This window comes from Pogoniulus pusillus, chromosome 8 (assembly GCF_015220805.1).
Source record: "Pogoniulus pusillus isolate bPogPus1 chromosome 8, bPogPus1.pri, whole genome shotgun sequence".
Taxonomy (NCBI): Eukaryota; Metazoa; Chordata; class Aves; order Piciformes; family Lybiidae; genus Pogoniulus; species Pogoniulus pusillus.
In genome coordinates, this window is record NC_087271.1 from 1,825,691 (window position 1) to 1,850,575 (window position 24,885).

Consider the following 24,885-nt stretch of genomic DNA (forward strand, 5'->3'; position numbering starts at 1 on the left):
GAAGGCCATTCTGCTCATCCTGATTCCTCTCAGCAGCCTTTGCTGCTTCTAGCAGGAGCACAACAAAAAGATGGGGTGAGGGCAGAGGAAAGAAAGAGCTGTAGCCAACTTCAGCTGTGAGGTAACACTACACAGGATGTGACAATAGACAACAAACCCTGATTTTGTGATGGAATCATGAATGGAGGCTAAACTTTTTTGTTTTACTATAATCACCACATCCATCAGCTCATTAGTGATGAAAACAGCAACCAGTTTGCAGGTAAGAGTAAGTAGTTAAGGAGTAACTACATAAAGAACAAACAAGTACACAGAAAGAGGTACATCCAAACCCTGCCAGTAAAGAGAGAATCACAGAATGGTTTGGGTGGAAGGGACCTCCACAGGTCACCTAGTCCAACTGCTCTGCAGTAAGCAGGGGCATTCTCCACTAGATCAAGTTGCCCAGAGCCTTCTTTGAGCCTGACCTTGAATATCTATCTCCAGTGCTGGGGGCCTCAACTACTTCCCTGGGCAACCTGTTCCAGTGATCCACTAGCCTCACAGTAAGGAACATGCTCCTAATATCCAACCTAACAAGCTTTCAGATGTAGCAATCACCCAAAGTCTGTCCCTTCAACCTGCTACAACGACACTGATTTCAGACACACAGACATCGTGCAGTGTGCTGTAGTAAGCTAAGGAATGAATTGGAACATCAGTTCTGGCCCTAGATTTTCTCCCTGTTATGGGTGGACCTGAACCTGATGCTGATATTCAGTACCATGTTGCATCATACCATCTTCAAGAGACCTACAAGCATTTATCAGCTGCTTCAAGAGACATAGAAATGCATGTTATTGATACCACTCCTTACTGCAGGTGATTAAGGCACATTGCAAGAGGGAATGAAAAACTTCAAGAAGTCAGTTTACTGCTGACAGGAAAGTCTTCTGTTACCTCTACTACCAGCCACACTTTGTGGTCATCCTGTTCCAGGATCTAAATAAATAAGGAGGATTTTCAGCAGAGAGAATTTTGATGACAGTAAAAGAACTTACAATGGATTATTATACCAGGGAAAGCTTTTCAGCCAGAGCTATGGAGGTACCAATGCCACACTGAAGAAGAGAAGGCTGTGGCAGCCTGCATAATCAAATGAACAAAAGCATCAAGCTTGCAGGATTGTTCTCTTTTAATGACTACAAACAGAATTCAAGAACAAAGAGCATTCTAACAGCTGTTTGCTTTGCTTTCCTGGCACTGAGGTATTTCAATACTAGAAAAAGGGAAAAGAGTAAACATGACAACCCAGAAGTTCCAAGGAGCCATTTTAATCACAGGACTGCCTGGAATGTACATCCTCTGCTTAGCAAATCTCTAAACACTGTCACTAGAGGAAAGGCATTAAGATGTTTAGTGAAATTTGTACTATGTATTTCCTCTTTCAGCAGGAAACTCTGGAGTACAGCATAGAGCATCAGCAGTGGAAATGGAGAAGTACTTTCATTGTTCCCAGAAGGCTTACGTTGGAAGGGCCCTCAGAGATCTTCATCACCATGGGCAGGGACCTCTCAACTAGATGCAGCTGCTCAAGGCCTCATCCAACCTGGCCTTGAACACGCCCCAGGAAGAAGGCATCCACAACCTCCCTGGGCAGCCTATTCCAGAGTCTCACCACCCTCCTACTGAAGAACTTCCCAAGATCCAGTCTAACTCTCCCTCAGCCTCAAACCATTCTCCTTTGTCCTGTCTCTAGACACCCTGATGAAAAGTCCCTCTGCAGCCTTCCTGCAAACTCCCTTCAGCTATTGGAAGGCAGCCCTAATGTCTCCCCAGAGTCCTCTCCTCTCCAGGCTGAAAACCCCCAGCCCCCTCAGCCTATTCTCACAGCAGAGGCGTTCCAGCCCTTGGATCATCTTTGTGACCCTCCTGAGGACTTGCTCCAACAGTTCTGTGTCCTTCTTATGCTGGGGACACCCAAACTGAATGCAGTACTGGAGGTGGAGTCTCAGGAGAGCAGAGTAAAGGGGCAGGATCCCCTCTTGCCCTGCTGGCCACACTCCCTGTGGTGCCATCCAGGACACAATTTGCCTTCTGGGCTGCATGAGAGCATTGCTGGCTCATAGTGAGCTGTTCATCAATCAACATCTCCAAGGCTCTTTCTTCAGAGCTGCTCTCAACCCACTCTGCACCCAGCCTAGACTTGTGCCTAGAACTGCCCCAATCCAGATACAGGACCTTGCACTCTAAATTGTTGAGCCTCAAGCAGTTGGCAATGACCACATCATCTCTGTGTGTATGCATAATGTAAGGTTTGAAATGAGGCAGAGAAATGTTTTATTAGACCAGGATACTTATAAATGAGCTCTGCCCTCAAGCCTTTTCTCTCTCTCACTATGATGATGGTTACAAGAGCATTTACATACAAATTAAAAATCTCTTTCAGTGAACTCACAAACTTTTATCTCCAGCTTTCCACTGCACTACTCAAGCCCTTTACAACAGACAGGAGAAACATGAAACTTGTGCAGTTCCAACTTCATCTCAAATGCTCTAAAAGCTCTTGATGTTCTCCTAACAAAGACAAGCACTAAGCTGCACATCAAAGCAGGAGCCTTGCTAACAAAACAATCTTTGACACTGGAGGAGAAGGGGGAGTCAACAGCAGTGTTGGGGTCCTGCTGCTGCAGTGTAACCTCTAAGGTCCACAGGGAAATCTAAATGTCATTCCAAGGTAAACAAAAAAGATACAATGTCCAAACACTTCAACACATCAGTGACTGTTACAAAAACTCCTGTCACTAAGAATAAAAACAGAGGGATGAGGAATGGTCAGGCTGGACCTTCTGCCTCTTGCCATCAGTACTGAGCAGAGATTTAAAACCAGCTTGTAAGCAATATGCAGCCAGTCTAGACCTGTATATTCAGCTCTAGAATCATCAGCATTACAGACACAGCAACTTACCTCGGAGTAGACAGATCATTGCTGACATTTCTCACAGGACCCCAGTTCATTGACTGAAGCCAGGCAAGGAATTACTTATTTCACATTCTTCTTTTCCACTTATAATCACTGACAGCACTGAGGAGGTTTTGCCTTATTTTTTCCTTTTAAAGAACTTGCATTCTGGTTTTATTGAAAAAATAGGAAGCAAACTTAATAGTAAATACATCTTAAAAGACAAAGGAATGGGATTTCCCTTCTTTGTTTTCATTAACTGTCACTCTTTTCTACAACTTCCTACAAGGTCAACTCTTCAATGTTTTCATCAACTGAAAGCAAGTGTAACTTGAATGTGCAAATAAAGACTCATCAGCTGTCTCTACTGGCTAGCCCATGATGAATCATAGAATGGTTTAGTTTGGAAGGGACCCCAAAGATCACCCAGTTCCATCCTCCCACCACCCATGAGAACAGGTTCCTCAAGGCCTCAGAAAGGCAGAGCTTTACTCATCTTGAGCATACTGCTCTCCATGCTATGAGTGGCTTGAGGGGGATTTGCAGGTAAGGATGCTCAGCATCAAATGCCAGTTTCCTGAACAGGAGACACCTTTTAGGATAAGGTACACCTGCAAAAGCTGTGCAATCAAGAACCCTTGTGGCGTTTGCACATCAGCAATCACTTCTTATGCGAATGGGTACATCTGAATCACTGCCACTGCAGTGAAACTGCCCTCTGATGAGCTACCCTGATCATTTCAAAGAGGCAGCAGCCATCCTTGCAAAGCACCCTGGTGCTAAAAACTCCTGGCTCCTGTACAGGGTTTCTTCCAGAAGAAAGACTTCCTTGAAAATTGTTTAACTCAATTTTTTTTTTTTGTAATTGAACTTTGTGCAACCCTTTCAGGTCTCTTTGAAGAAAAATGTTGAATCAATCCATATTCTAAAATGCCTTAGAAAGAAGAAAAATCCCAGCAGTAAATCCACCTAATTAAGAGGGGGTGTATCTAGCCCACAGGCTATTACCACATCTCAGCTTAGTTTTTTTAAGCATATGTGGAGCAGGAGGTAACTAAGCTCTACTCATTATTTCTCAAATGATGGTGGACAGATCTAACCCAAATTACAGCAAGATAAGGCAGACAACTTAAGTGAGGAAAACTGTACTTTTTGCTCTGCTTTACGGATGCTTCTGGCTCCTCTGTCCTCTGATCAAGGTGAGCCTGATAAAGCTGAAAATTACACTGTGTGACTGGATTGTACAAGATTATCTTTCCCCTGAGAAGTGATTTATTTCAGTAACTCTTGGTGAATAAGAAACTTTCTCCTCCACCACACTGCTCTTCTTGCATGGACACGATTCCTTCTTGCTTTAAGTGAGAGATCACACGAAAGAAACAGAGAATATGAGTGGCTTACATCTTCTTTATGGTTCAAAGGCAAATCTGCATTATAAGAGAGACCTTCAGGGACCACAAGTTTCATAGAAAGTGAGAACTGTTATGTTTAGTTTGTAGGTTTAACTGCAAAAGCTACTGGCATATTTTCCACTTTGGGAGGAAAATCCGGTTTTGGTTTTGAGAGCTCTTGCTTTGTAGAATTTGAGGTTTCTTGGTCTTTGGACAACTCCAGGAGATACTGAATGTTACGTTTGAAAACGAGGCGAGGATCTGGTCCAGAAAGAGATGGGCAGTTGCAGCTCTCTCTTATTTTAAGAGCCTGTGAATACATAGGAAAACAAAGCAAGCTCATTTAAACAAGAAAAGCAAAAAGAAGGCTTCAGTCAGCGATGAGGCTTCCCTGCAAGGTCTGCATTTGCACACAAAGCTTACTGGGTACAATATTGAGTTGTTACTGAACAACATTCCAACAGAAATCAAGAATTCCTGAGCAAAAATGTGGCAGTATGGTTAAGACAAAAAAAAAGGGATGAAAATCTTCTCACAGTCTCTCAAAGAATGGATACTTTATTGCAATCAAGTGATACTTGTCCATATCAGTACCTTCTGCCTTTTAATTTACATTCACATGTAAATTAAAATGACTGCATCAAGAAAAAAAGGGCTGTGAATAATGTATCTAATCAGGTGAATTCTGGTGAGTAGATGCCTGACTTGAAAGAGGAGGGAAGACTCTCTGGTAACATAACAGACACAGAGATTCAGAAGGGTGATCAGAATAATTAAGATCCACTTACACAAGTGGCCTTGCCTCCAAGAATTAAGGACTGGAATGCACAACTTCCAAATATTCTGAGCAAATGATGTCTTCAGAATATATACATTTATCTAGATAAAAAGATTAGCAGAGAGACCAAACCTTCAGTCACTCCTGCTCACTGAGTGCTGTCGTTTCCATTTCACAGATCAAAAAGTAGAAGCATGGAACCACCAAAGAATCTCCCAGAGAATCAAAATCCATTAGCAGAGGCTCTCTTGCCCTAGACCATCCTGCCCTGGGGCAGTCTGAGAAACATAAGACAATGGATGAATCTTATGTCTCAAAGGCACTGTGGGGAAATTGATATGAAACTGTACGAAGTCAGGTGTTAGAAAGGATGTTGAAGTTGGAGCTCATGTGAACAAAACTGAGCAACCTTAATTAGTCCATACACAGGCAGCTCATTTCAGAACTCACAATGGATACCATAAAACTAAGGCTGATGCAGTACTATGCAAGAGGTTGTATGCACCTGCTAGTATCAAAGGACTCTCCTTACAAGACCCATTGAAACTGATCTAGAAAAGCAAAATCCCATACAGCAAAATATTAAGATTTAGAATTTCAGAGGGTTCTACATCTCTGCAGAGAACTTTTTCCCTTGAGATCTGCAGAATTAAAGAGTGGGAAAGCACCAAGTGAAAAAACAGCCTGATACTGATCATTGGTTGATAGTCATTGTGGTACAGTTACTTTTATGCAACATCACCTGCATCTTGGCCTCAATGATCAGCATAAAACTAGGTACAGATGAACATCCAGCTTTATTTTTCCCATGAAAGGATCAAAAACCAGTTCAAATGTGTATTTTATTCTACTTCATAGCCATGGGTTCTGGAAATGTCATGGCCAGACCTGTCCCAAGCCTTGGGTGATAAAATTGTTCTAACTGTATGGAAGAGAAGGAAGAATTAACAACTTTTACACAGCAGACCTAGGACACTTAAAAAGCAGAGCAGGACTTTTTAACCTGCTTTATATACACTAAACTTGACTGAAATGTCAAGTTCAATATTCTAGTACACCTATGAATAAACATCTGCCCATCACTTTGAAACACTTTGGCTATCTTCCACAGGAGACATTGGAAACATCTTAATACAGCATGTTTTAACACAGAAGAGCAGAGCTTAACTCATTTCTTTGTGAAAGGAGGTAGCAAAACATATTTTCTCCCTAACTTTACTCCAGTGAACTGATGAAGAGTTTTCTGTAAATGACTAGAAACAAACAGGCTTTAAATTTAACAACTGGTTTTGGAAAAAGGACACATTCCAGCAACACAGCATGAGTTTACCCAGCTGTTTCTTGATGAAATGTAACATTCAAATTACTGGATACACGAGTCTGGATTAGGCATGCAAATGTTCCTCTTGTCTGACTTGAAAAAAGAAACACAAATAAAGCTCTCAGTATTTGTTTTTCTACTCCGTGGTTGTCCATGTAGTCACCAAATGTAACTGCACTGCTGAACATTCTTCTGCTTCAGTGACCAATTAATTTCTAAACTGACATTTATGACAACCAAGAGTTTCTCTTGTTCCTTTCCAGAACATAAGCTGCTGCAAGACTGCATTAATGTCAAGCAGCATTATTCCAGGCAAATGAAAATATAAAGATTTAGGTTGTATTCTGGAAAGGGCAATGTAATCCTCTTTTAAACTCATTTAGCAGGTTTATATCTCTGGTTTTCATGGCTATATGGTGCCTGGCCTATTTCCACACTTTCACTTGCTTAAAATAGTGAAGTGACAACAGCAAAGGTAAAAACCAATACTTCAGAGTTAACATTTTTACTCTGCTGATGTTGCTGATTCTTGTTAGCTGTAAAGCTGTCCAAAGGGGTAGAAGGCATCCATTCAATACCATCAACTCACATGCAGCTAAGGCAGCTACAGTTATGAGAATGGAAAACTATGTTGACATCAGAATCAACCATTTAGAAGAGACCTCCAAGCTCAGCCAGTCCAACCTAGCACCCAGCCCTATCCAATCAACCAGACCATGGCACCAAGTGCCTCATCCAGGCTTTTCTTGAACACCTCCAGGGACAGTGACTCCACCACCTCCCTGGGCAGCCCATTCCAATACCAATCACACTCTCTGCCAAAAACTTCCTCCTAACATCCAGCCTAGACCTCTCCTGGCACAACTTGAGACTGTGTTCCCTTGTTCAATTGGTCATCTCACTGTGCAGGACAGCTATGACTACACACTCTGATGAAAGTAGCCTTTGTATGTACGTTTGCAACTGCCATGCAAGTCAGAAAGTGGTCTTTCTCTAGCCCACTCTACTGCTGCCATTTTCTTCTGTGCCAGAAGCTCTGTAACATCATTAAGATGCCAGGGACAGGCTGAGAAGCTTACAATGTTGCTGCTCCTGAAAGAACAGCCCAGTGTGGTCAGACTGTACCTCTAAAATCACTAGCAGCTTTGAATCCACACATTTAATATTGCTCAAGTAAATTGGTTTTTGACAGTTTGGGTAAGGAGACAAGTAAAGGCATTAATGAAGCACATGCCTATTGACATTATAATAAGGACATGATTCATTGGCTGTTTTTGCTGAACAGTGTTCTCAATAAAGAAGATGGACAGATCTGAGACAAGATTTACTAAGCTAGAGGGAGCACCAAAATCCACCTGGGAAGTGAGAGTACACTAATGCTGCTCTTTTCAGGTTAACCTTCAGAGAGAAGTACTTCTGCTCAGAGTGAAAAGTCACCTGCATGCTTATTGATTCAGACAATCTCAAACACAGTATCAAAACTTTTGTTTTCAAGTGAAGAACTTTTTCATATCAATACAACTGCAATCACCACCTGCAACGTGCTGGGACATGGGGGAAGAAGTAAGAATTTGGGAGGTCTGCCTCATCCTCTCGTTTTCATATGAAGCCTACCAGCAGAGACAAACATGGTAAGAAGTCATTTGCAGCTCTCAGTACTAATCCTTCACCACTGTCACAGACACCAGGTTAACTTTAAGCTGCATCTCCACCCCTTACAGTCTCTTTGAAGTGCACTCTACCCCGTGGCTGTCAGACCTCTCAGTACAAAAGGCAGGTCATGCTCCGGTCCTCAAACCAGGCCAAGGGTTGTATTCTCTTGGGTATGAACTGTGATTACCTCAGCAGGTCTGACTCAGTCCAAACTGCAAGATCAGAACATAAAACTAAGAAACAACACAAGCATGGAAGGAACAGACCACACACAAACATTTAAATGATTAAAAAAATAACACAGCATAGCAAAATCAATCACAAAGAGCAGGCACAGGGATGCCAACAGGTTCTACAAATGAAGTGGTGGTCAAAAAGACGATTAAAAGAGTGGAGACATTTTGTTGTTGGATGGAGAAGAAAATCAACTTACACATAATGCTAATATTCATGGTAATTCAGCCTGATGGGGAGAGGCTGAGGGAGCTGGGGGTGTGCAGCCTGCAGAAGAGAAGGCTCAGGGCAGAGCTCATTGCTGTCTACAACTACCTGAAAGGACGTTGTAGCCAGGTGGGGTTGGTCTCTGCTGCCAGGCAAGCAGCAACAGAACAAGGGGACACAGTCTCAAGCTGTGCCAGGGGAGGTATAGGCTGGATGTCAGGAAGTTGTTGTCAGAGAGAGTGATTGGCATTGGAATGGGCTGCCCAGGGAGGTGGTGGAGTCACCATCCCTGGAAGTGTTTAAGCAAAGCCTGGATGAGGCACTTAGTGCCATGGTCTGTTTGATTGGACAGGGCTGGGTGCTAGGTTGGACTGGCTGAGCTTGGAGGTCTCTTCCAACCTGGTCGATTCTATGATTCTACCTCAAAAATCTCATTCTGCTGGCACAAATAAAGAAAAATGGTGACAAAACACTGAAACACTTCATGGGGAGGACAGGTCAGTAATTTTTATTTGCCTTGAAATTTTCATGTTGAGAGGGCTTGATTAATGCATTCTAGTACTAGAACTCTCTTCAGATCATAAGCAAAGAGCAAATATCCCAACCTGGTTTTGAAAAGGAAGTGAATTAAATGTATACTCAAAATCCCACAGGCAGCAGACTGAGGAGTAAGTTAAAAGCCATTATTAAAAAAGAAAAACTCAATGTGGATTTGACAAGTATGAGTCCTGCCAAGGCAAATTAACTCACTTTTTTTGCACAAATTAATTGAGGTAGCAAACAAAAGAGTATCACTACAAGTGAGATAATCCAACTTACTGCTACACTTGTAGCATTTCCAAAAGGAGTGGGAAGTGGGAGTTACAGTGAATCAGAAATGGGATCTGAGCTAACAACATGATGACAAAAAAAGCAAATGTCACATCAAGATGATTTTTTGTGTCACTAGCAAGGCTCAGTGGATAACCTGCTTTATTCAGCAGAGCTGAGGCTTCAGTGCTCTACTACTAGGAAACAGAAGACACTACAGGAGCCAGAGAACACTGAAACAAAAGGTTCAGAGAGGAACTAGGTTTTATAGCTGCTCTGGAACTACCTTTGTGCTGGTTTGAGGCTAATTGGTATATTTGTTATGAGACAAATTAGATCAGTGGTTGTGAAAAGGAAATAATGATGATGTCTGTATTATTCATTGGTTTGCTGAGAGAAATAAAAACTCAAAACATAAACAATGTCCTCTCACCTTGTCCTGGGACACTGCCCTGTTCATTTCTCTGTCTAATCTGTGTCATTAGGTCTAATAATTTCCTTTTTAACCCCCATCTGCCCTGATATTTCAACCTCTAATCTTGGCAGCTAACAACATAAGCTTTGCTGGCTGCTGCTCGTTTATGTTTGTCCCCCTGAGATAAAAGGGGGGCGGGGTGTGGAAACAGAGGGGAGTAGCTTTGAGTCCTTCTGGGCAGTTTTCTTTGTCTGGGAGGGATTTTGCATTTCTGTTTTATTTCTAACTTATACATAACTGTAAATCCTTGTAAATATTTGTATATATGCTTTTAATTTTTGCCATGTTCTAAATACAGCTTCACCATTTTTGCCATGTTGTAAATACAGCTTCGTCATTGAGCCAGCATTGTGCATTTGCAGCCTGGAGGGCCAACCAGATCCTGGGCTACATCTGAAGTGTGGCCAGCAGGTCGAGGGAGGTGATTCTCTCCCTCTAGTCTGCTCTGGTGAGACCCCACCTGGAGTACTGTGTCCAGTCCTGGAGCCCCCATGACAAGAACTATGTGGACTTGCTGGAGCGTGTCCAGAGAAGGGCCACGGGGATGATCAGAGGGCTGGAGCACCTCTCCTGTGTGGACAGACTGAAAGAGTTGGGGCTGCTCAGTCTGGAGGAGGCTCCAAGGTGAACTTCTTGTGGGCTTCCAGTATCTGAAGGGGGCCTACAAAAAAGCTGGGAAAGAACTTTTCAGGATATCAGAGAGTGCCAGGACTAGGGGGAATGGAGCAAAGCTGGAGATGGGTAGGTTCAGGCTGGACATGAAGTTCTTCACCATGAGAGTGGTGAGAGGGAATGGGTTGCCCAGAGAGGTGACTGAGGCCCCATCCCTGGAGGTGTTTAAGGCCAGGCTGGATGAGGCTGTGGGCAGCCTGCTCTAGGGTAGGGTGTCCCTGCCCATGGCAGGGGGGTTGGAACTAGACGATCCTTGTGGTCCCTTCCAACCCTGACTGATTCTATGATCTTACTTGCAAAACGTCTGAGTTAGTCTGGGAAATTTCAAGTAGTGGGAAGGAAAAGTTCCTAATCCACCACAACACTTCCACAGGCTTTCTCTCCAGCACAATGAGAAGCATTCTTCCTGCTACTACAAAGCTCTAAGAACTGTTTTGCTGGCAATAAATAGAGAGGTCTTCATTGAGCATCTCACCACCCTCCACACAGGAACTGTAGGAGTTAATTCGCAGCATACTCTGCTTTCCTAGTTTACAATCCAAATCTCTCCGAGTCTGAGGGGGAAATACTTTAAAAACATGGTAGATCTTTTTAATTTTCTTTATTTCCCTTCCAGGGCAGCAGCACTTATAACTCTCTTATTTACTCACGTCTCAGCTTGGCTGGAGCTTGCAACTTGTTCACTAAACCAGATGCAAGGTCTTTAAAACTCATTTTATTTGCTTCCTGGCTTTTAATTATGTGAAAAGAATCCCTGTGATACTCCTGCTTTAATTTCTATTTCCTGAGACCGTGTCAGTTCATTACCTGAAGACAAAATTCTCCCTTTGTGACTACATCCTACTGCTTAGAAGTCTGTGAAGAAGTATTTGTGTGGCATGAGCAGTCCAAAAACTTGTCCCTATTTCTCCCAACCACAGAATCAGGTCTAATAATAGATTTTGTATTGTCCTGAGCCATTTCAGCTTCAAAGCAACCAGCATATGACACACAACAATGCTCACAATGCATCTGGTACTGTCTTAAGAAGTGCAATTTCTACACAGAGATAAAAAGGCCTTTCTTCAAATCTGGTTTGTCCCCTGGGCTCTAAGTATCTAATGGTCATTAACCTATGGTAAACATCCTGTTCTAAAAGGCTCCACATACCTGAACAGTGAAAGAAAAAGGTGCTGATACTGAACAACAAAGCCCTGGGATTCGCTTTAAATGCCTCAGATCCACCTTCAGGAAGGCAGCTCTCCGATGAAGGGGTCAATGCTTCAGACAAGAAGCCTCCAACAACATCTCTGCATCCCTTATTTCATTTTGATTTCACTTCTGTAGTATTAACCTCATTTATGTGGTGAACTGTTCGGAACAGGGAGCCTTTGGCTGCTGCTTTCTCATCCTACTCCAAAGAATGATTAAGGTAAAAAGCAAATGAAAATATCTCCTCCTCGATTACCTCTTTGGAAGATAATCTAGCCTCCACTGCTCTTGGGAAGTGAGACTGGCTGTTAAAAAGATGAAGGTTGCTCCACCTGCTAAATTACAAGAACTAAGACAGAAATAACTTGACTGCCAGTTCTACATAGTTGCTCAGTTATTTAACTTGTTTGCTCAGTCCTGGGGTAGAAGAAACAATTTATTTCCTTACCATTCCATAAGCCAGCCAATAACCGTATGAAAACAAAGGATCCTGAATCTTTTATGTTCAGTCTAACTGAGGCTCCACAATAAGTATTATTTTCCATTCAGCTGCTCTAATGCATTAGAAAAAATCATCAAAACCTGTTTTTATCAAGTACAGCATTTGTGTGTATTAAGATGTTCAAGTCTAGGCAGTCTCCAACCTCCTACCTCTAACACTGACTCTGATTTCTGTTATCATCTAGACTACCGCATTCATTCTTATCACAGGATTCATGCAAACACTTAGTACTCTCTCTGACAGTAAATCTTCAGCTGTCTGTACAATTTGGAATTGAAAAAGACTTCAACTGACTGAGAGTTCAAAAAAAAAGCATCTGCCAGTTGGTTGTAAGAAAGGGAATTCCCAAACACAGTTTAGTTAGCTGAAAAATTGTGCTGCTGTGAAGTGCTTCAACACTAAATTTCAAAAAGAAAAGAAATTAGGTGAGGAATAAGCCACACTACTTTTCTGTGCTTAAAATCTCTACTAATCTGAGAAGCAGAAAACAAACAAAGACTGCTAAACTTGGGACAGTTCTCTGTGCTTAAGATACAGTAAATTAAGGGAATCCCCAGGTAGCTATCACCCACTTGGCATTCCCCTTGAGAAGAACAGGGAGAAAACTGCAGCTCAAGTTCCATGGAGTGAGGTAAAATTTGCTGTCTAATACAATGAAAAAAACCACAATGCCAAGTCTACAGAGATCTGTCATAACCAGGTCTGTTAAGGAGTCTTCTACTGAAGATCTGACATTCTTCTGAGGCATGATTATTTGAGGTGTATTCAACCCCACACCAACCAGAAACAGGATATGATGGAACATTCTTTATTTGACAGCCTAAGGTTGGCTACCAAAGCAAGAGAAGTTAAGCCTGTTTAGGGATCAAGCTTAAAAAATATGGCTTCCAAAAGGGTAAAAAAGTAAAGAATAGATAAGATCTGTGATGTTGTCACATCTCTATACCAGGAAGGCCATACAGAAGCAAGACTACTACACTTAAATCAGCAATCAGAAACCACCTCTAGAATACAATTGCATTTTACCTGTGGAATCTTGATTTTCCTCATTTAATAAAGTCTTTCAGGTGGAAAGCTTTGTAACAGAAGATTTCTGTGAAGCTAAAGATAAGCATGATGCTAAAAGACTGGGCTGTGAATCAATGCTGGAGTAGCTCATGAATCAGTACCAAACTAGGCAACCTTCCAAAGAGAAACAGATCCTCCAACTCTGCTCACCTCTGGGATAAGCCGGTCTAGGTGCTCAGCTCTGTTTTCATGAGAGGGGTGCGTGGAGAGCCACTCTGGTAACTTGGGCTCCCCTTGAATGTTTCTGGCTACTTCCATCTGTTGCCAAAACACACTGCTTGCTCGTACATCCACACATGCCTGCAGACAGAAAGGAAACAGACACCAGTGTATTTCTGATGTCATACAACACACAGTCTAACAGATATTGAGTTACAAAAGACATCTTCCATTTCCACCTTCCAAAGCACGTTTAGATGGCTCCATTTACATCTGACAGGAAAAGGCTGCCTGAACAGGAGCTTGAGGGGTGACCTCATTCATGTTTATTAAGATGTGAAGGACAGTGTCAGGAAGGAACCAGGCTCTGCTCTGTGATGTCCAATGATAGGACAAGAGGTGCAAGCTGGAATAGAGGAGGTTCCATGTGAACAGAAGGAAAAACTTTTTCACTCTGAGGATGACAGAGCCCTGGAACACGCTACCCAGAAAGGTTGTGGGGTCTCCTTCTCTGGAGACATTCAAACCCACCTGGATGCTTTCCTGTGTGCCCTGCCCTACATGATCCTGCTCTGGCAGGGGGGTTGGACTCCATCTCCAAGGTTCCTTCCAACCCCTAACATTTCGCAATTCAGTGCAAACACAGTAAAAAAACTCATCCAGATAAATACTGGATTTGGTCCTTTGATATCTCTGCAATTCCACTGATCTTAAAAAAATGCTTGAATAACACAACTAAGGAGAAAACCAGATCCACAGTTTCTGTCATTTCTTTAAAGACTCAGCTGCTCATTCTAAGCTCTATTTGCCAGCCAGTGCAGCAGCAGAACAGATTAATTGTCTCCACAGATTTAAGCAAATTTACAGGAAGAAATGTAGAGTCAGAAATACAAAGTGATAATAACTCAGACTCAAATGTCTGTAAAAATGAACTGCAAAGTCTTTTCTGTGATTACTCTGCCTTTTTCAAGGCTGCTCTGTGTAATCCATAATAGGTTAAAAGAGTAATTCTGTAGAATTAGGACTTTCATCTCTCTCTCTCTCTCCCTCCAAATATATTTAACCACAGAACTCTTGTATCTCTCCATCCAAATATATTTAACCATAGCCAAGCCATACAAAAATGCCATTTAAAAATGCCATTTATGTATCATCACCACACTCCTTTAAATGTGCATTTAAGTGGAGAAGGGAAAAAAAAAGGAACAGGATTTCTTGTATTAATTCCCATTTGTTTAATAGAAAAAGAGATGAGTACTCAGAAGGTAAGAAAACGACTTCTGTGCTTCTATGGGAGACAAAACAAGTGGTGGTCTAAGCTCTGAATTTATTTCTTACAATTCTCTTTGTAAAAGGATTATGTGCAGAAGCTGCCAAGTGCTGAGATGTCACCTGGCTTGTTTCTCTCTGGTATGACCCTACGTTGAAGTATTACAAAGCAGTGAGCACCCACACAATGATTCACTTCTCCTTTCCCCCTACCACAGACTGCATTATCTCTTAAATGACTTCAAACTACAAATTCAGTTTCAACTCCAGAATCAGTTACTTTAAAAAAAACTCTTCCTTGAAGAAATATTAATAATTATTAAGAGAGGGATGATGAAATATTAACACTAGATGGTGCTGCTCTCATTGTTATCTAACACTTTTCTAGCTCTGTTAAACTTGGCCAGCAGTTAAAGAGTTTTAGTTTTTCCAATGTAGAATTAAAATCCACAGGGACTTACATTAAGAAAAAGGTAGTTTCTGACCTTTTTTTGCTGACTTGAACAACGTCAGCATTACTTTTATTGCTGCATTTAGATTAAATCTTTAAGCACTAACAAGTTCTTCAGTTTTATTGAATTGTTGAGGATACTATAGATCAGAATATTCTAGGTGCACTACAACACAGTAAGAGCATTCCTCAGAACTTCTTACAGTGAACCAAAATCTAAAGGTTAACTTCTATCTTTACATACAATGAAATATACACTGCTTATGGATGCTTACTAATTGGCATCTTCCTCTTGAAAAACACACAGATTTTTCCTCTAATAGGAGTAAACTACACAGAAAGTAGAGTGTGCAGTAAACGATGCACCAACTTCAACTTTACTAGACACAATTTAGCCAGACTTTGCAATTCCCTACAAACTGTTTTATTTTCCACTATTTCATCAGCCTACATTTCTTAAACAATTTGGGAAGCCTCCCACCCACAGTGTGAAACTCCTCAATTTGAACAGAAACTGAAGAAGTCTGCTAAGTTTCTAAGAAAACAAACCAGTTGTAGTTACCTTTGCTGCAAGCTCAAGTCCCACTTTATCAGCTTCAGCCTCCAGTATTCTGCTGTATGGCCTGGCAAACACAAACTGCAAGGAAGCACATCAAAGCTCTGTTTCATGAGTTTCAATGGATACAAAACTAGAGCACTACAGCCACTTTTCTCACTTCATAAGAAATTATGTTTGTCCAGATTCCCTTTGCACAGGATCAATACAAGTTTTCTTACTGTGACTTTTAATTCCCTTGTAATTCATTGGTCCTGTCTTCAGTGGAAATTTAATTCAAATTACACATATTTCCATGGTCCCTCTCAGCAGCTATTCTTACAGCATTCTGCAGCAACCAAAGAGTCAATGCCAACTTTAAACTAGAATTTGTTCACTCCACTTTTATTCACTTAAGAGCATTTTGTTCTGGCAACAGACATAAGCCTAAGACCACTCTAATACAATTTCACATAGCTACCCTTATGCCAGATAACCAAGTAGGGTTCCAGATTGTTGTGTTTTGATTGTTACCAATACTTAATTAACATGCAAGAGACTTAAAGTGTCCCTCTGCCATGCTTAAGAATTCTATGTGTTGTTTCTTCAGATGTAAAATTAATTACATAAGATAGTCTGAACCTCCAGTACTTGAAGGGGGCCTACAGGAAGGCTGGGAAGGGACTATTTAAGAGGTCTTGTCATGACAGGATGAGGGGCAATGGGTTTAAACTGGGAGAAGGAAGATTCAAAGTAGATGCTAGGAAGAGTTCTTTACAGTGAGGGTGGTGAAACACTGGCACAGGTTGCCCCGGGAGGTGTTCAAGGCCAGGTTGGATGAGTCCTTGAGTGACCTGTTCTAGTGGGAGGTGTCCCTGCCTATGGCAGGGGGTTGGAATTGGCTGAGCTTTGCTGTCCCTTCCAACCTGAACCATTCTATGATTGTAGACAAAACTTGTGCTGTCCTTCACAGTCTGCTTTTAGCCAGCAAAACCACAACAGTGGTCACATAAAAGCATCTTGAGGCATCTAACATACAACACTACTCTTCTGCTATTCAAAATTATTTAAAAGAATCTTTTGTGACTGGGCTGGAATGAAAAATCAGACTTTAAAAATTCTGATCTGAAATCAGAATCTACTGTGTCAGAAATTGGACAAAGAAGACAGATGTGATTTTTCAAATCAGATATCAGAGCTGTTTACCTCTGTCAATGAAAAGGAAGTTCTAGAAAAGCTGATGTCCAAAAACCATCAGGTTCCACATGACATTGAAAAAGTTGATGGTGTGAGGTGGACAAGAGAGGGAATATTAAACACTGTATCTAGTGTGTACTGATCTAGCACTGTAGGTAGGTACATAATAGTGTGCAGGACATGAGTGAAACTCATTCAACATGCTTTGTCCAAGAACAAGGCTCTTTTTCCTTTGCAAAATAACTGCTGCTACAAAAGCAAAACCAGTGTGTTTAGTTCAGAAATACATGGGCAAAGAACAACCACAAATGAATCCCAGAAGAGAACTTAGCAAATTCTTAAGGCAAGCAAAGCCACTAGCTCTGGAGAAAAAAAAGCAGAACTGGTGCTAATGTGCCAAAAGGCCGACAAGGGGTCACTGGAAACTCCTTATAGTCAATAACAAAAAATAAACAATGCTAAGTAGATTAAAAAGTTAAGCCTCTGAGGACAAAGAAAACTGAAAGAGGAGCAAGTACTGCAATGTGGCTTAAATAATTCTGATTTTAAGGAGTGCCATGCTAAGACTTAAAAAAAAGAAAGAAATAGGGAATAAGAGGAAAAGAAACATCCTGAGAGAAGAAAATGTGCAGCAAGATTCATTTTCATGTAAGCACAATAGGCAAACATTGAATAGAGGGAAGAGACATTGCACTCCTAGGGGACTAAATTTTTTCTCTGCAGCACCTTTTGTACATGGATGAAACCTTTGCCAGTGCTAACCACTTCTTTATTCTGCACTGCATGTGAATACACTTAATGCTACTGGAGAGGCGTTTAATCAGAGTTTCAAATCAGGACATCACTCTATGCTACCTCATACATGATCTTTTCTACAGCAAATAGGACTATGAGCTTAAACCCAGACTGCATTTGCAATCTAAAGCACATCTCCAATCCATGATGCCAAAACAGCAGTTGCAGTAAGTCTAGAAGAAAAGATGCTGACAGGCAGTTAAATCTTGCTGTCTAAATTATGAGCAGTTTCAGGATTGATTCACACTTTGTTTTTTTCCAAATTCAGCTCTTCAAAATGCTGGCTAGCATTCATCAATGTATTGGTTTCTTAGCTACTTGTACAAATACCCAAGCTCTTTAGAGATAATTTATGTGCAGAACCCACACATTAGCATAAGAACTACCAAAACAGATTGCTTATGTTTAATTTCATGGTTTGGAGGAAGCAGGGGAAATCTTGGGAAAAGCATCAGGAGAAGTCAAAGAAAGCAAAGCATTCTTTCACTGAAATTCAGATTCCAGTTTTGTGATGTAAGCAAATCTCTTTTTTAAAACACTCCATTTAAAAAAAGAGATCAGTAATTCTCAGGGGACAGTAAATTAGACTCTTTAGAAAACTGGCACAACAATGCCTCTCAATTTTACTTTAGTGGAATATAGGCTGCCTGAAAGAATTCTGTTACAGCATCATTTATACTTTTAAAGTGTTTAGAGTCTCAATTTTCTACCTTGGGAACCATTCCTACCACTAACAAGGGAGTTGAAAAAGTCCATATACTTTATTTGGTTTAGAAACAATTTAACAACTACTCAGAATGAAAATGTGGCATTTCAACACACATAACTATAAAAGATGAGATCATAGAATCACAGAATCAGCCAGGTTGGAAGGTACCACCAAGCTCATCCAGTCCAACCTAGCACCCAGCCCTGTCTAATCAACCAGACCATGGCACTAAGTGCCCAATCCAGGCTTTGCTTCAGTACCTCCACGGATGGCGACTCCACCACCTCCCTGGGCAGCCCATTCCCATGGCAAATGGTTCTCGGTGTGAAGTACTTCCTCCTAATACAAGCCTATACCTCCTCCCCCCCAAAAATTAGCCTGCCTGTCGCTTAAGCAAGATATCAGAGACTGCCCAACTAAATCAAGTTATTTAATGAGATCTAAAGTTCTTCCAGATGCCAAAAAAATCCAGACCAAGTAAAGCAGATGCAGAATAATAAAAATATATTTCATTCAAAAGCTTATTCAAACACTAATTTCTGCTGACACCACTATTCCCTCTTGCCTTTTCCCCCATAGATCCTATTTAATGGCACTATCTCCCAAAGATAAACCACACTTTTCCCACAGAAGTCAGGAATGTCACTCTTACCTCCTTCAGCTTACTCTGAATCCACTGGCCAACAACTGCCAGACTATCACGAGGACAGATGGCCCAAATCAGAGTGAGAAAGATGAGTGACAGAAAATCCAACAAGTGAACCAGACTGGCTTTTTCTGCCTGCAAACAAAAAGAGTCATGTTTTTATTCCCTGTTGTTGGACACTTCTTTACAACACAATAGAATTTGGAAACACTTTATCAATCACTACTTTGGTTGAGGTTTTGTTTGTTATGCAGTCACAGAAGAGGACAAGCACAAGCTCCTGTGCTTGCACAAAAAAGAAAATCCATTTGAATCCAAGGTACTTTCAATCTGGAATCCACACCAACTGCATAAATACAGCTGGAACAAACGCATTTTGGCTATCAACAGATTGAAAGCTTGAGATAAGATGATGGCAGAACACAGACACTTCTTCAGTAAAAAGGCTGTGAAACATCTCAGCTGGGATGAAAGAAGTCTCTAGCAAGACCTACAAGCCTGTTCTTTACATCAATTTGAGAAGAGATGGATATCATTCAGACAGGAACACTAATTGACTAAGGGGACCCTAGGCATAATGTTGGGTTTTGGTGGTTTTTTAATGTTACACCCCTTTAATTTCAGGAACTGGGAGATCCTGAAGAAACAAATTGACATTCTTTTGTTTTTCAGAGCTCTGTCAGACATGGAATAAATTCACCTGAGCACTTAGAAGCCAGATCATTGCAATATGTTTCCCTATGCCAGTTGGGTGGCAGGTTCCACACAAACAAGTTCTCCTATACTATAAGAAGTATTTTTTATTCCTATTTAGAAGTTTAACAGATTAGTTGGCTCAACTGAGCCCAAGAAACCACAATGTGAACAGTTGCTCACCCGAAATCATGCAACATGCAGGAGAACAACCCTCCTGTATTTCCACTACCTTTAAAATGTATTTCCCATTGCCAGATGAGACTTGCAATTTCAGCAGGACCTTTGTTATTTACAAGCTTCTCAAGCTGATGGATAGGTAACAAATTCAAATTTTTTAAATTACTTGCTCAGAAAGAAACCAATTTGGAGGCAAAAGAGCACTTTGAAGTTCATCACCTCAATCTAGAGCATCATAAGCCATATTTCTACACCATCCCTTGTTGTAATTGCACCCACAAAGCGCAATACAATTATTACATTCATTCCATTTCAAATCCTGAAGAACTGCCAATATCAACATATCCATGTCAGAATATGGAAAAAACAAGTCTGTAAAAAGAGACTCAAGCTCTGGGCATTCCAGAATTTGGCATTCTAAATCAGCTTACTACTACAGTTAAAAAATGTGATGTATTTTAGAGTAATTTATTTAAGTATGGTCACTTCTGCAGATATTAACAAGTGTAGGAGTAGCCAAATGAGCTGCTGAGTGTCTCTAGTTTCTTCTTTGTGCACTCCAGGACACCTGCAGACCACATTGTAAATGACTGCTAACAGTGAGCCATAATCTTTCTGTACAGCTATGAAAAAAGCCCAGGCAGATTTAACTAGCACTGACTACTACAGGACTTCCAACAGTTACTATATGAGTAACGCTGTAGCAGAACACATCCATTTCAAACTCAGTTTTTCTTTTAAGGTCATGCCAAAACTTCAGTTGGTAGCAACAGGAAAAATCTTCAAGTAATTAGAATTAATTTAAGAATTTTAGGCACCCTTCTTCAAATGCTTACTGCGTGCTCCAGCACAGCATGAGCTATTTCATGTCCCAGAATGAAAGACAGCTGATGAACATCAGAAACCGCATCTAGCAAGCCCGTGAAAACAAACACTTGACCATTCTAGAATCAAAGAGAGAATAAAAAAATAAGTATATGACACAATTAAATGCTGCTTCAACATTACTAAGCATTTCTGTATTGGGTTCAACTTACAGGAAGCACAAAAGCATTTATATCTGGTTCATCTACCACATGGATAACCCACTGGAGGGCTGAGATCCGTGGGATGTCCTTATTGCTTTCAGATAAGTGCCCCAAAACTGTCTCCACCACCTGGTAGCGTGTATCTGTCTCAGGTAACATTTTACTTTGGAATTCCTCCATCCACTAAAAACAATCATTGAAAAAAATTAGTTATTTATTGATTGTCATGCAGAGCAAACAGTAAATTACTATTTGGTAAACCAATTTACTGGCTACACATAACTTAGTTAAATCTATGTTTTAATACATCTTTCTTTCATATTATCCTATCTAACACATGGAAATTCAGGTTTTCAGATCCACAAGCTAAGGGTTAACAAACTGAAATGCAGTAAACTAACAACATAGCATAAAATTAGCCCTGCAGTCCCCTGTATCTGCCACTTTCCTAATGCACAGTTAAGCCTGGCATCACCATTTGCAAGTCCTTCTACGCCTTCATGGATTCCCAGCTGAATTTATGGCTTGTCTGTAGAGTTCTGCTGTAATTTGTAAGGTGGACAAATTCATACAAAAGATCTAATTTGAATATTTCCTTGCACTACTTCTGATCTTATCCTCCATTCTCTGTCAGACAGGAATACGGTGACATTTGGATATGGATTATCAAGTTGCATCAGCTTTAGAACAGAAAGTCACAGAACTCAAAGAAATTACTCCACTGGACAGTTTAAAAGGAAGCAATTAAAGAAAAATGAGCTGACCTAACGATATAAAAAGAAGAATTGAACACAAGTGGAGAGTATTACCTTACAAAGTGACAGTTTAAGAGCAAGGACCTTGAACAAGTGCCAAAGAGTGCTCAAATCAGCACAGAAAATGAGACAGATCACAGCATTGTACCTGTTAGCTCTGCTTTTATTGCTTCTGCCAGATTTCTGTATCTTTTGTTATATTACAATAACACAGTTAGAAACCTTTGCTACACACACAAAGTGTGCTCTTTAGCTGTCCCCAAGCAGTTTGCTGATGGAAAAGGAACTCTTGAAAAGGCTGAAGACAGGAGGAGGGGGTAACTGATGGGGATGCTCTGTAGGGTTCAGAACATGAAGTTCAAAACCTAGCAAGAACACCACAAGGTTTGTTTGCCCACCTTATTAATTCATCTGAAAAACAAACAACAAAACAAATAAACCAAACAAACCCCACATACCCACAAAACCAAACATGTTAGCAGCTTTAGAGTATTCTGATTTTGTTCTTTAAACTCTTACCATATCGTACTCCATCTGTGACAGTTCCCTAAAATGCTCTTTTCCAAACACCAACAGCCGAGGACGCCCAGTCATGGGTGTCTCCTCTAAGTGAGTAAAATAAAATATGACAAATAGAACTCCTAAGCTACTGACACCCAGGAGTATCTTCCACTTATTCTTTCTTGCACTTTGTTTCACAAGTTCCCGTTTATTAGGAGGAAGTGCCTTCCACCAATTTCTTATGCTCCTGTAAGACACAAACAGTGTTAACTTAGGACATTCTCTATTGCAGTCTCTCCTCATGTAAGAGCTTATGAAAGGTTACAGTGTAATTGGCTGCTACTCCATTTTCCACCCCCCACCAGGAGAATAAGGAATGCCTCCTTAGTGTCGTTGTTCACCTCTCTCTCTACCATACGTAAATGAGAAGAGTAGAAGATACAGACAGCCCAGACGAGGCCTTGAGCAACCCGTTCTAGTGGGAGGGGTCTCTGCCTATGGCAAGGGGTTGGAACTGGATGATCTTTGAGGTCCTTTCCAATCTAAACCATTCTATGATTCTATACACTTAACACTCCTGAAAAAGGAATCAACTCCTTGTTGAGCAAATCATCAATTGAGGCCACTTCAAAACTTTGCACAGATATTGAAATGACAACACTACAAAATGCACCTACCATTCTCCACAAACTCACACACACATCCTTGCATAGAATAAGCCAGGTTGGAAGAGACCTCCAAGATCATCCAGTCCAACCTAGCACCCAGCCTTAGCCAATCAACTAGACCATGGCACTAACTGCGTCGCTCATCCAGTCCAACCTAGCACCCAGCCCTAGCCAATCAACCAGACCATGGCACTAAGTGCCTCATCCAGGCTTTTCCTGAACACCTCCAGGGATGGCGACTCCACCATCCCCCTGGGCAGCCCGTTCCAATGGCAAATCACACTCTCAGTGAAGTCTTACACTCAGAGAACAGATAAATACTGTATTTTACCTGCCAAGAATGATAGCAAGCAGCTTTTGAGCTGGCTTAATAATAATCCAGAAAAGAGGAACTGGTGCAGCCTGAAACGATGGCGATGTGTGAAAATATCTGAAGACCTGAATGTCCCAAGAAGAAAGAGGCTGTGGGTGTCGTTGCCCTGCAGAATTATTCTGGAAGGATGGAGTCTTCTTCCACTGTGTCCAAGGAGAACGGAAGCAAAATCTTCCCAAACTGTGGTGTGCATTCTTGTGCACTTCTGTGTTTGAGACATTCAAAAGACATCTCTGTCCTTCACTGATGAAGGTTTTATAGCAGTCAGGGTTTCCAGTCAAAGCAGAGTTTCTAGCACTTCCACTTAAATCTAGCCTCTGACTTTTATCTCGTGTAAAAGGGGCCTGAGTTCGGCAATATCCTGCGTAAGATCTGTAGACATTATTGCACTTCCCCTGCTTGCTCAAAGAAACCAGATGAAAGAAAACACAGCTCCTGCATGGCAACTTCAGACCCCAGATGATGTTCATCACTTCTTTGCTTGGTCACCCTGAAACAATGGAGGGGAAAATAGCACAGAAGTATTAAGAAAACCACTCCGGGTGAGTGCAAAACTCCAAAACATTATTTGATGTGAACATCTATCAGGTGCTTGTCTGTCAACACTTGCACTGAATCCTGCTGCAGTATTAAGGGAACAATCTGCCTTCAAATGTGAAAAAGCCACTGCCCTTAATCACTGAAAACAGCAAAGGCAGCATGTTTTTTCCCTCTTTCACTTCTATTACCATCAGATCAGCTCGACTGAAGGTGTTCCCTTATGGAAGACGTGTCCACCATCACCCTGTCGTGCCGGGCTCCCTGCCACAAGTGCCATTCCCACACTGAGGAAAACCAGGATCTGATGAGCATGCTGCTAATAGTCGCTGCTGAACGCAGGGCGCGCAGCTGCTGTTCCCGGCCTAGAGACGAAACCCAACACAGCCAAACACTGTTTTGCTACCCATATGCTCTTACTGACGGGGCACACAAACGGCTTCCCGCCGGGCCGGGCCCGGCCCTCGGCCTCCCCCCGCCTGAGGGGCGCCGCGGCGGTCGCCTTCACCCACTGCCCCTACCAGCGGCCTCCACTTCTCCGCTGCAAGCACCGCTGCCCTCTGAGGAGAGCAGCACCCCAGCTTCCCTTGTCCCCCCTTTTCTGGCAGTGGCCTGACAGGCCGAGCCGCCCCTGCGGACCTCTGCTGCCGGCCCTCAGTGCTCGGCATCCCGCACACGACCAGACCCCTCCCCTCTCCGGTCCCCGCTCTCGGTGTTGGCACGACTGTCGTGACAGGGGCAGACGTGAGGCAACGGGGGAAGGAGAAAGGGCAAAGGCGTGTCACTGAGGCTGCAGGAGGCAACTGTCGCCGCCTTCCAATCCGCTCCTGGAAAGACCTTCTCCACCTAGCTCCCCTACTCACCCCCTACGGGAGGCGGCGGAGGAGGGCTCAGAGGAGGCCGACGCGGAGACACCGTGACACCGCTCCGCGGTGCGCACCTAGAAAGGCCCAGCACAGGCCAAGCGGCCAGCGCGGCGCCGGGCGCCTCTCCTCAGGCGGCAGCGGCCACCTCCCCCTGCCGCCGCCGGGCGCCTCTCCTCGGGCGGCAGCGACCGCCCCTGCCGCCGCCGTGCGCCCCTCTTCAGGCGGCAGCGGCCACCTCCCCCTCCCGCCGCCGTGCGCCCCTCTTCAGGCGGCAGCGGCC

At 42.3% G+C, this 24,885-nt stretch overlaps 1 protein-coding gene across 3 annotated transcripts; it reads right to left on the minus strand.

Annotated features, from left to right (window-relative positions):
- Window positions 1-4,330: 4,330 nt before the first annotated feature.
- On the minus strand, window positions 4,331-24,808 carry OMA1 (OMA1 zinc metallopeptidase). Of its 3 annotated transcripts, XM_064146953.1 has the most exons (10): window positions 24,603-24,808; window positions 23,161-23,692; window positions 22,180-22,408; window positions 20,915-21,088; window positions 20,714-20,821; window positions 19,011-19,139; window positions 15,685-15,759; window positions 13,394-13,543; window positions 13,202-13,276; window positions 7,576-8,296 (listed from the first exon to the last, which is right to left on the minus strand). In XM_064146953.1, the coding sequence occupies exons 2-9, from the start codon at window positions 23,670-23,672 to the stop codon at window positions 13,226-13,228; spliced, it is 1,428 nt and encodes a 475-aa protein (XP_064003023.1). In that variant the 5' UTR covers window positions 23,673-23,692; window positions 24,603-24,808; the 3' UTR covers window positions 7,576-8,296; window positions 13,202-13,225. The 3 variants fall into 3 exon arrangements, with proteins under 3 accessions (XP_064003021.1, XP_064003023.1, XP_064003022.1); XM_064146951.1 differs by lacking the exons at window positions 7,576-8,296; window positions 13,202-13,276 and adding an exon at window positions 4,331-4,642 and having other exon boundaries at window positions 24,603-24,800; XM_064146952.1 differs by lacking the exon at window positions 7,576-8,296 and having other exon boundaries at window positions 12,968-13,276.
- Window positions 24,809-24,885: the final 77 nt, after the last annotated feature.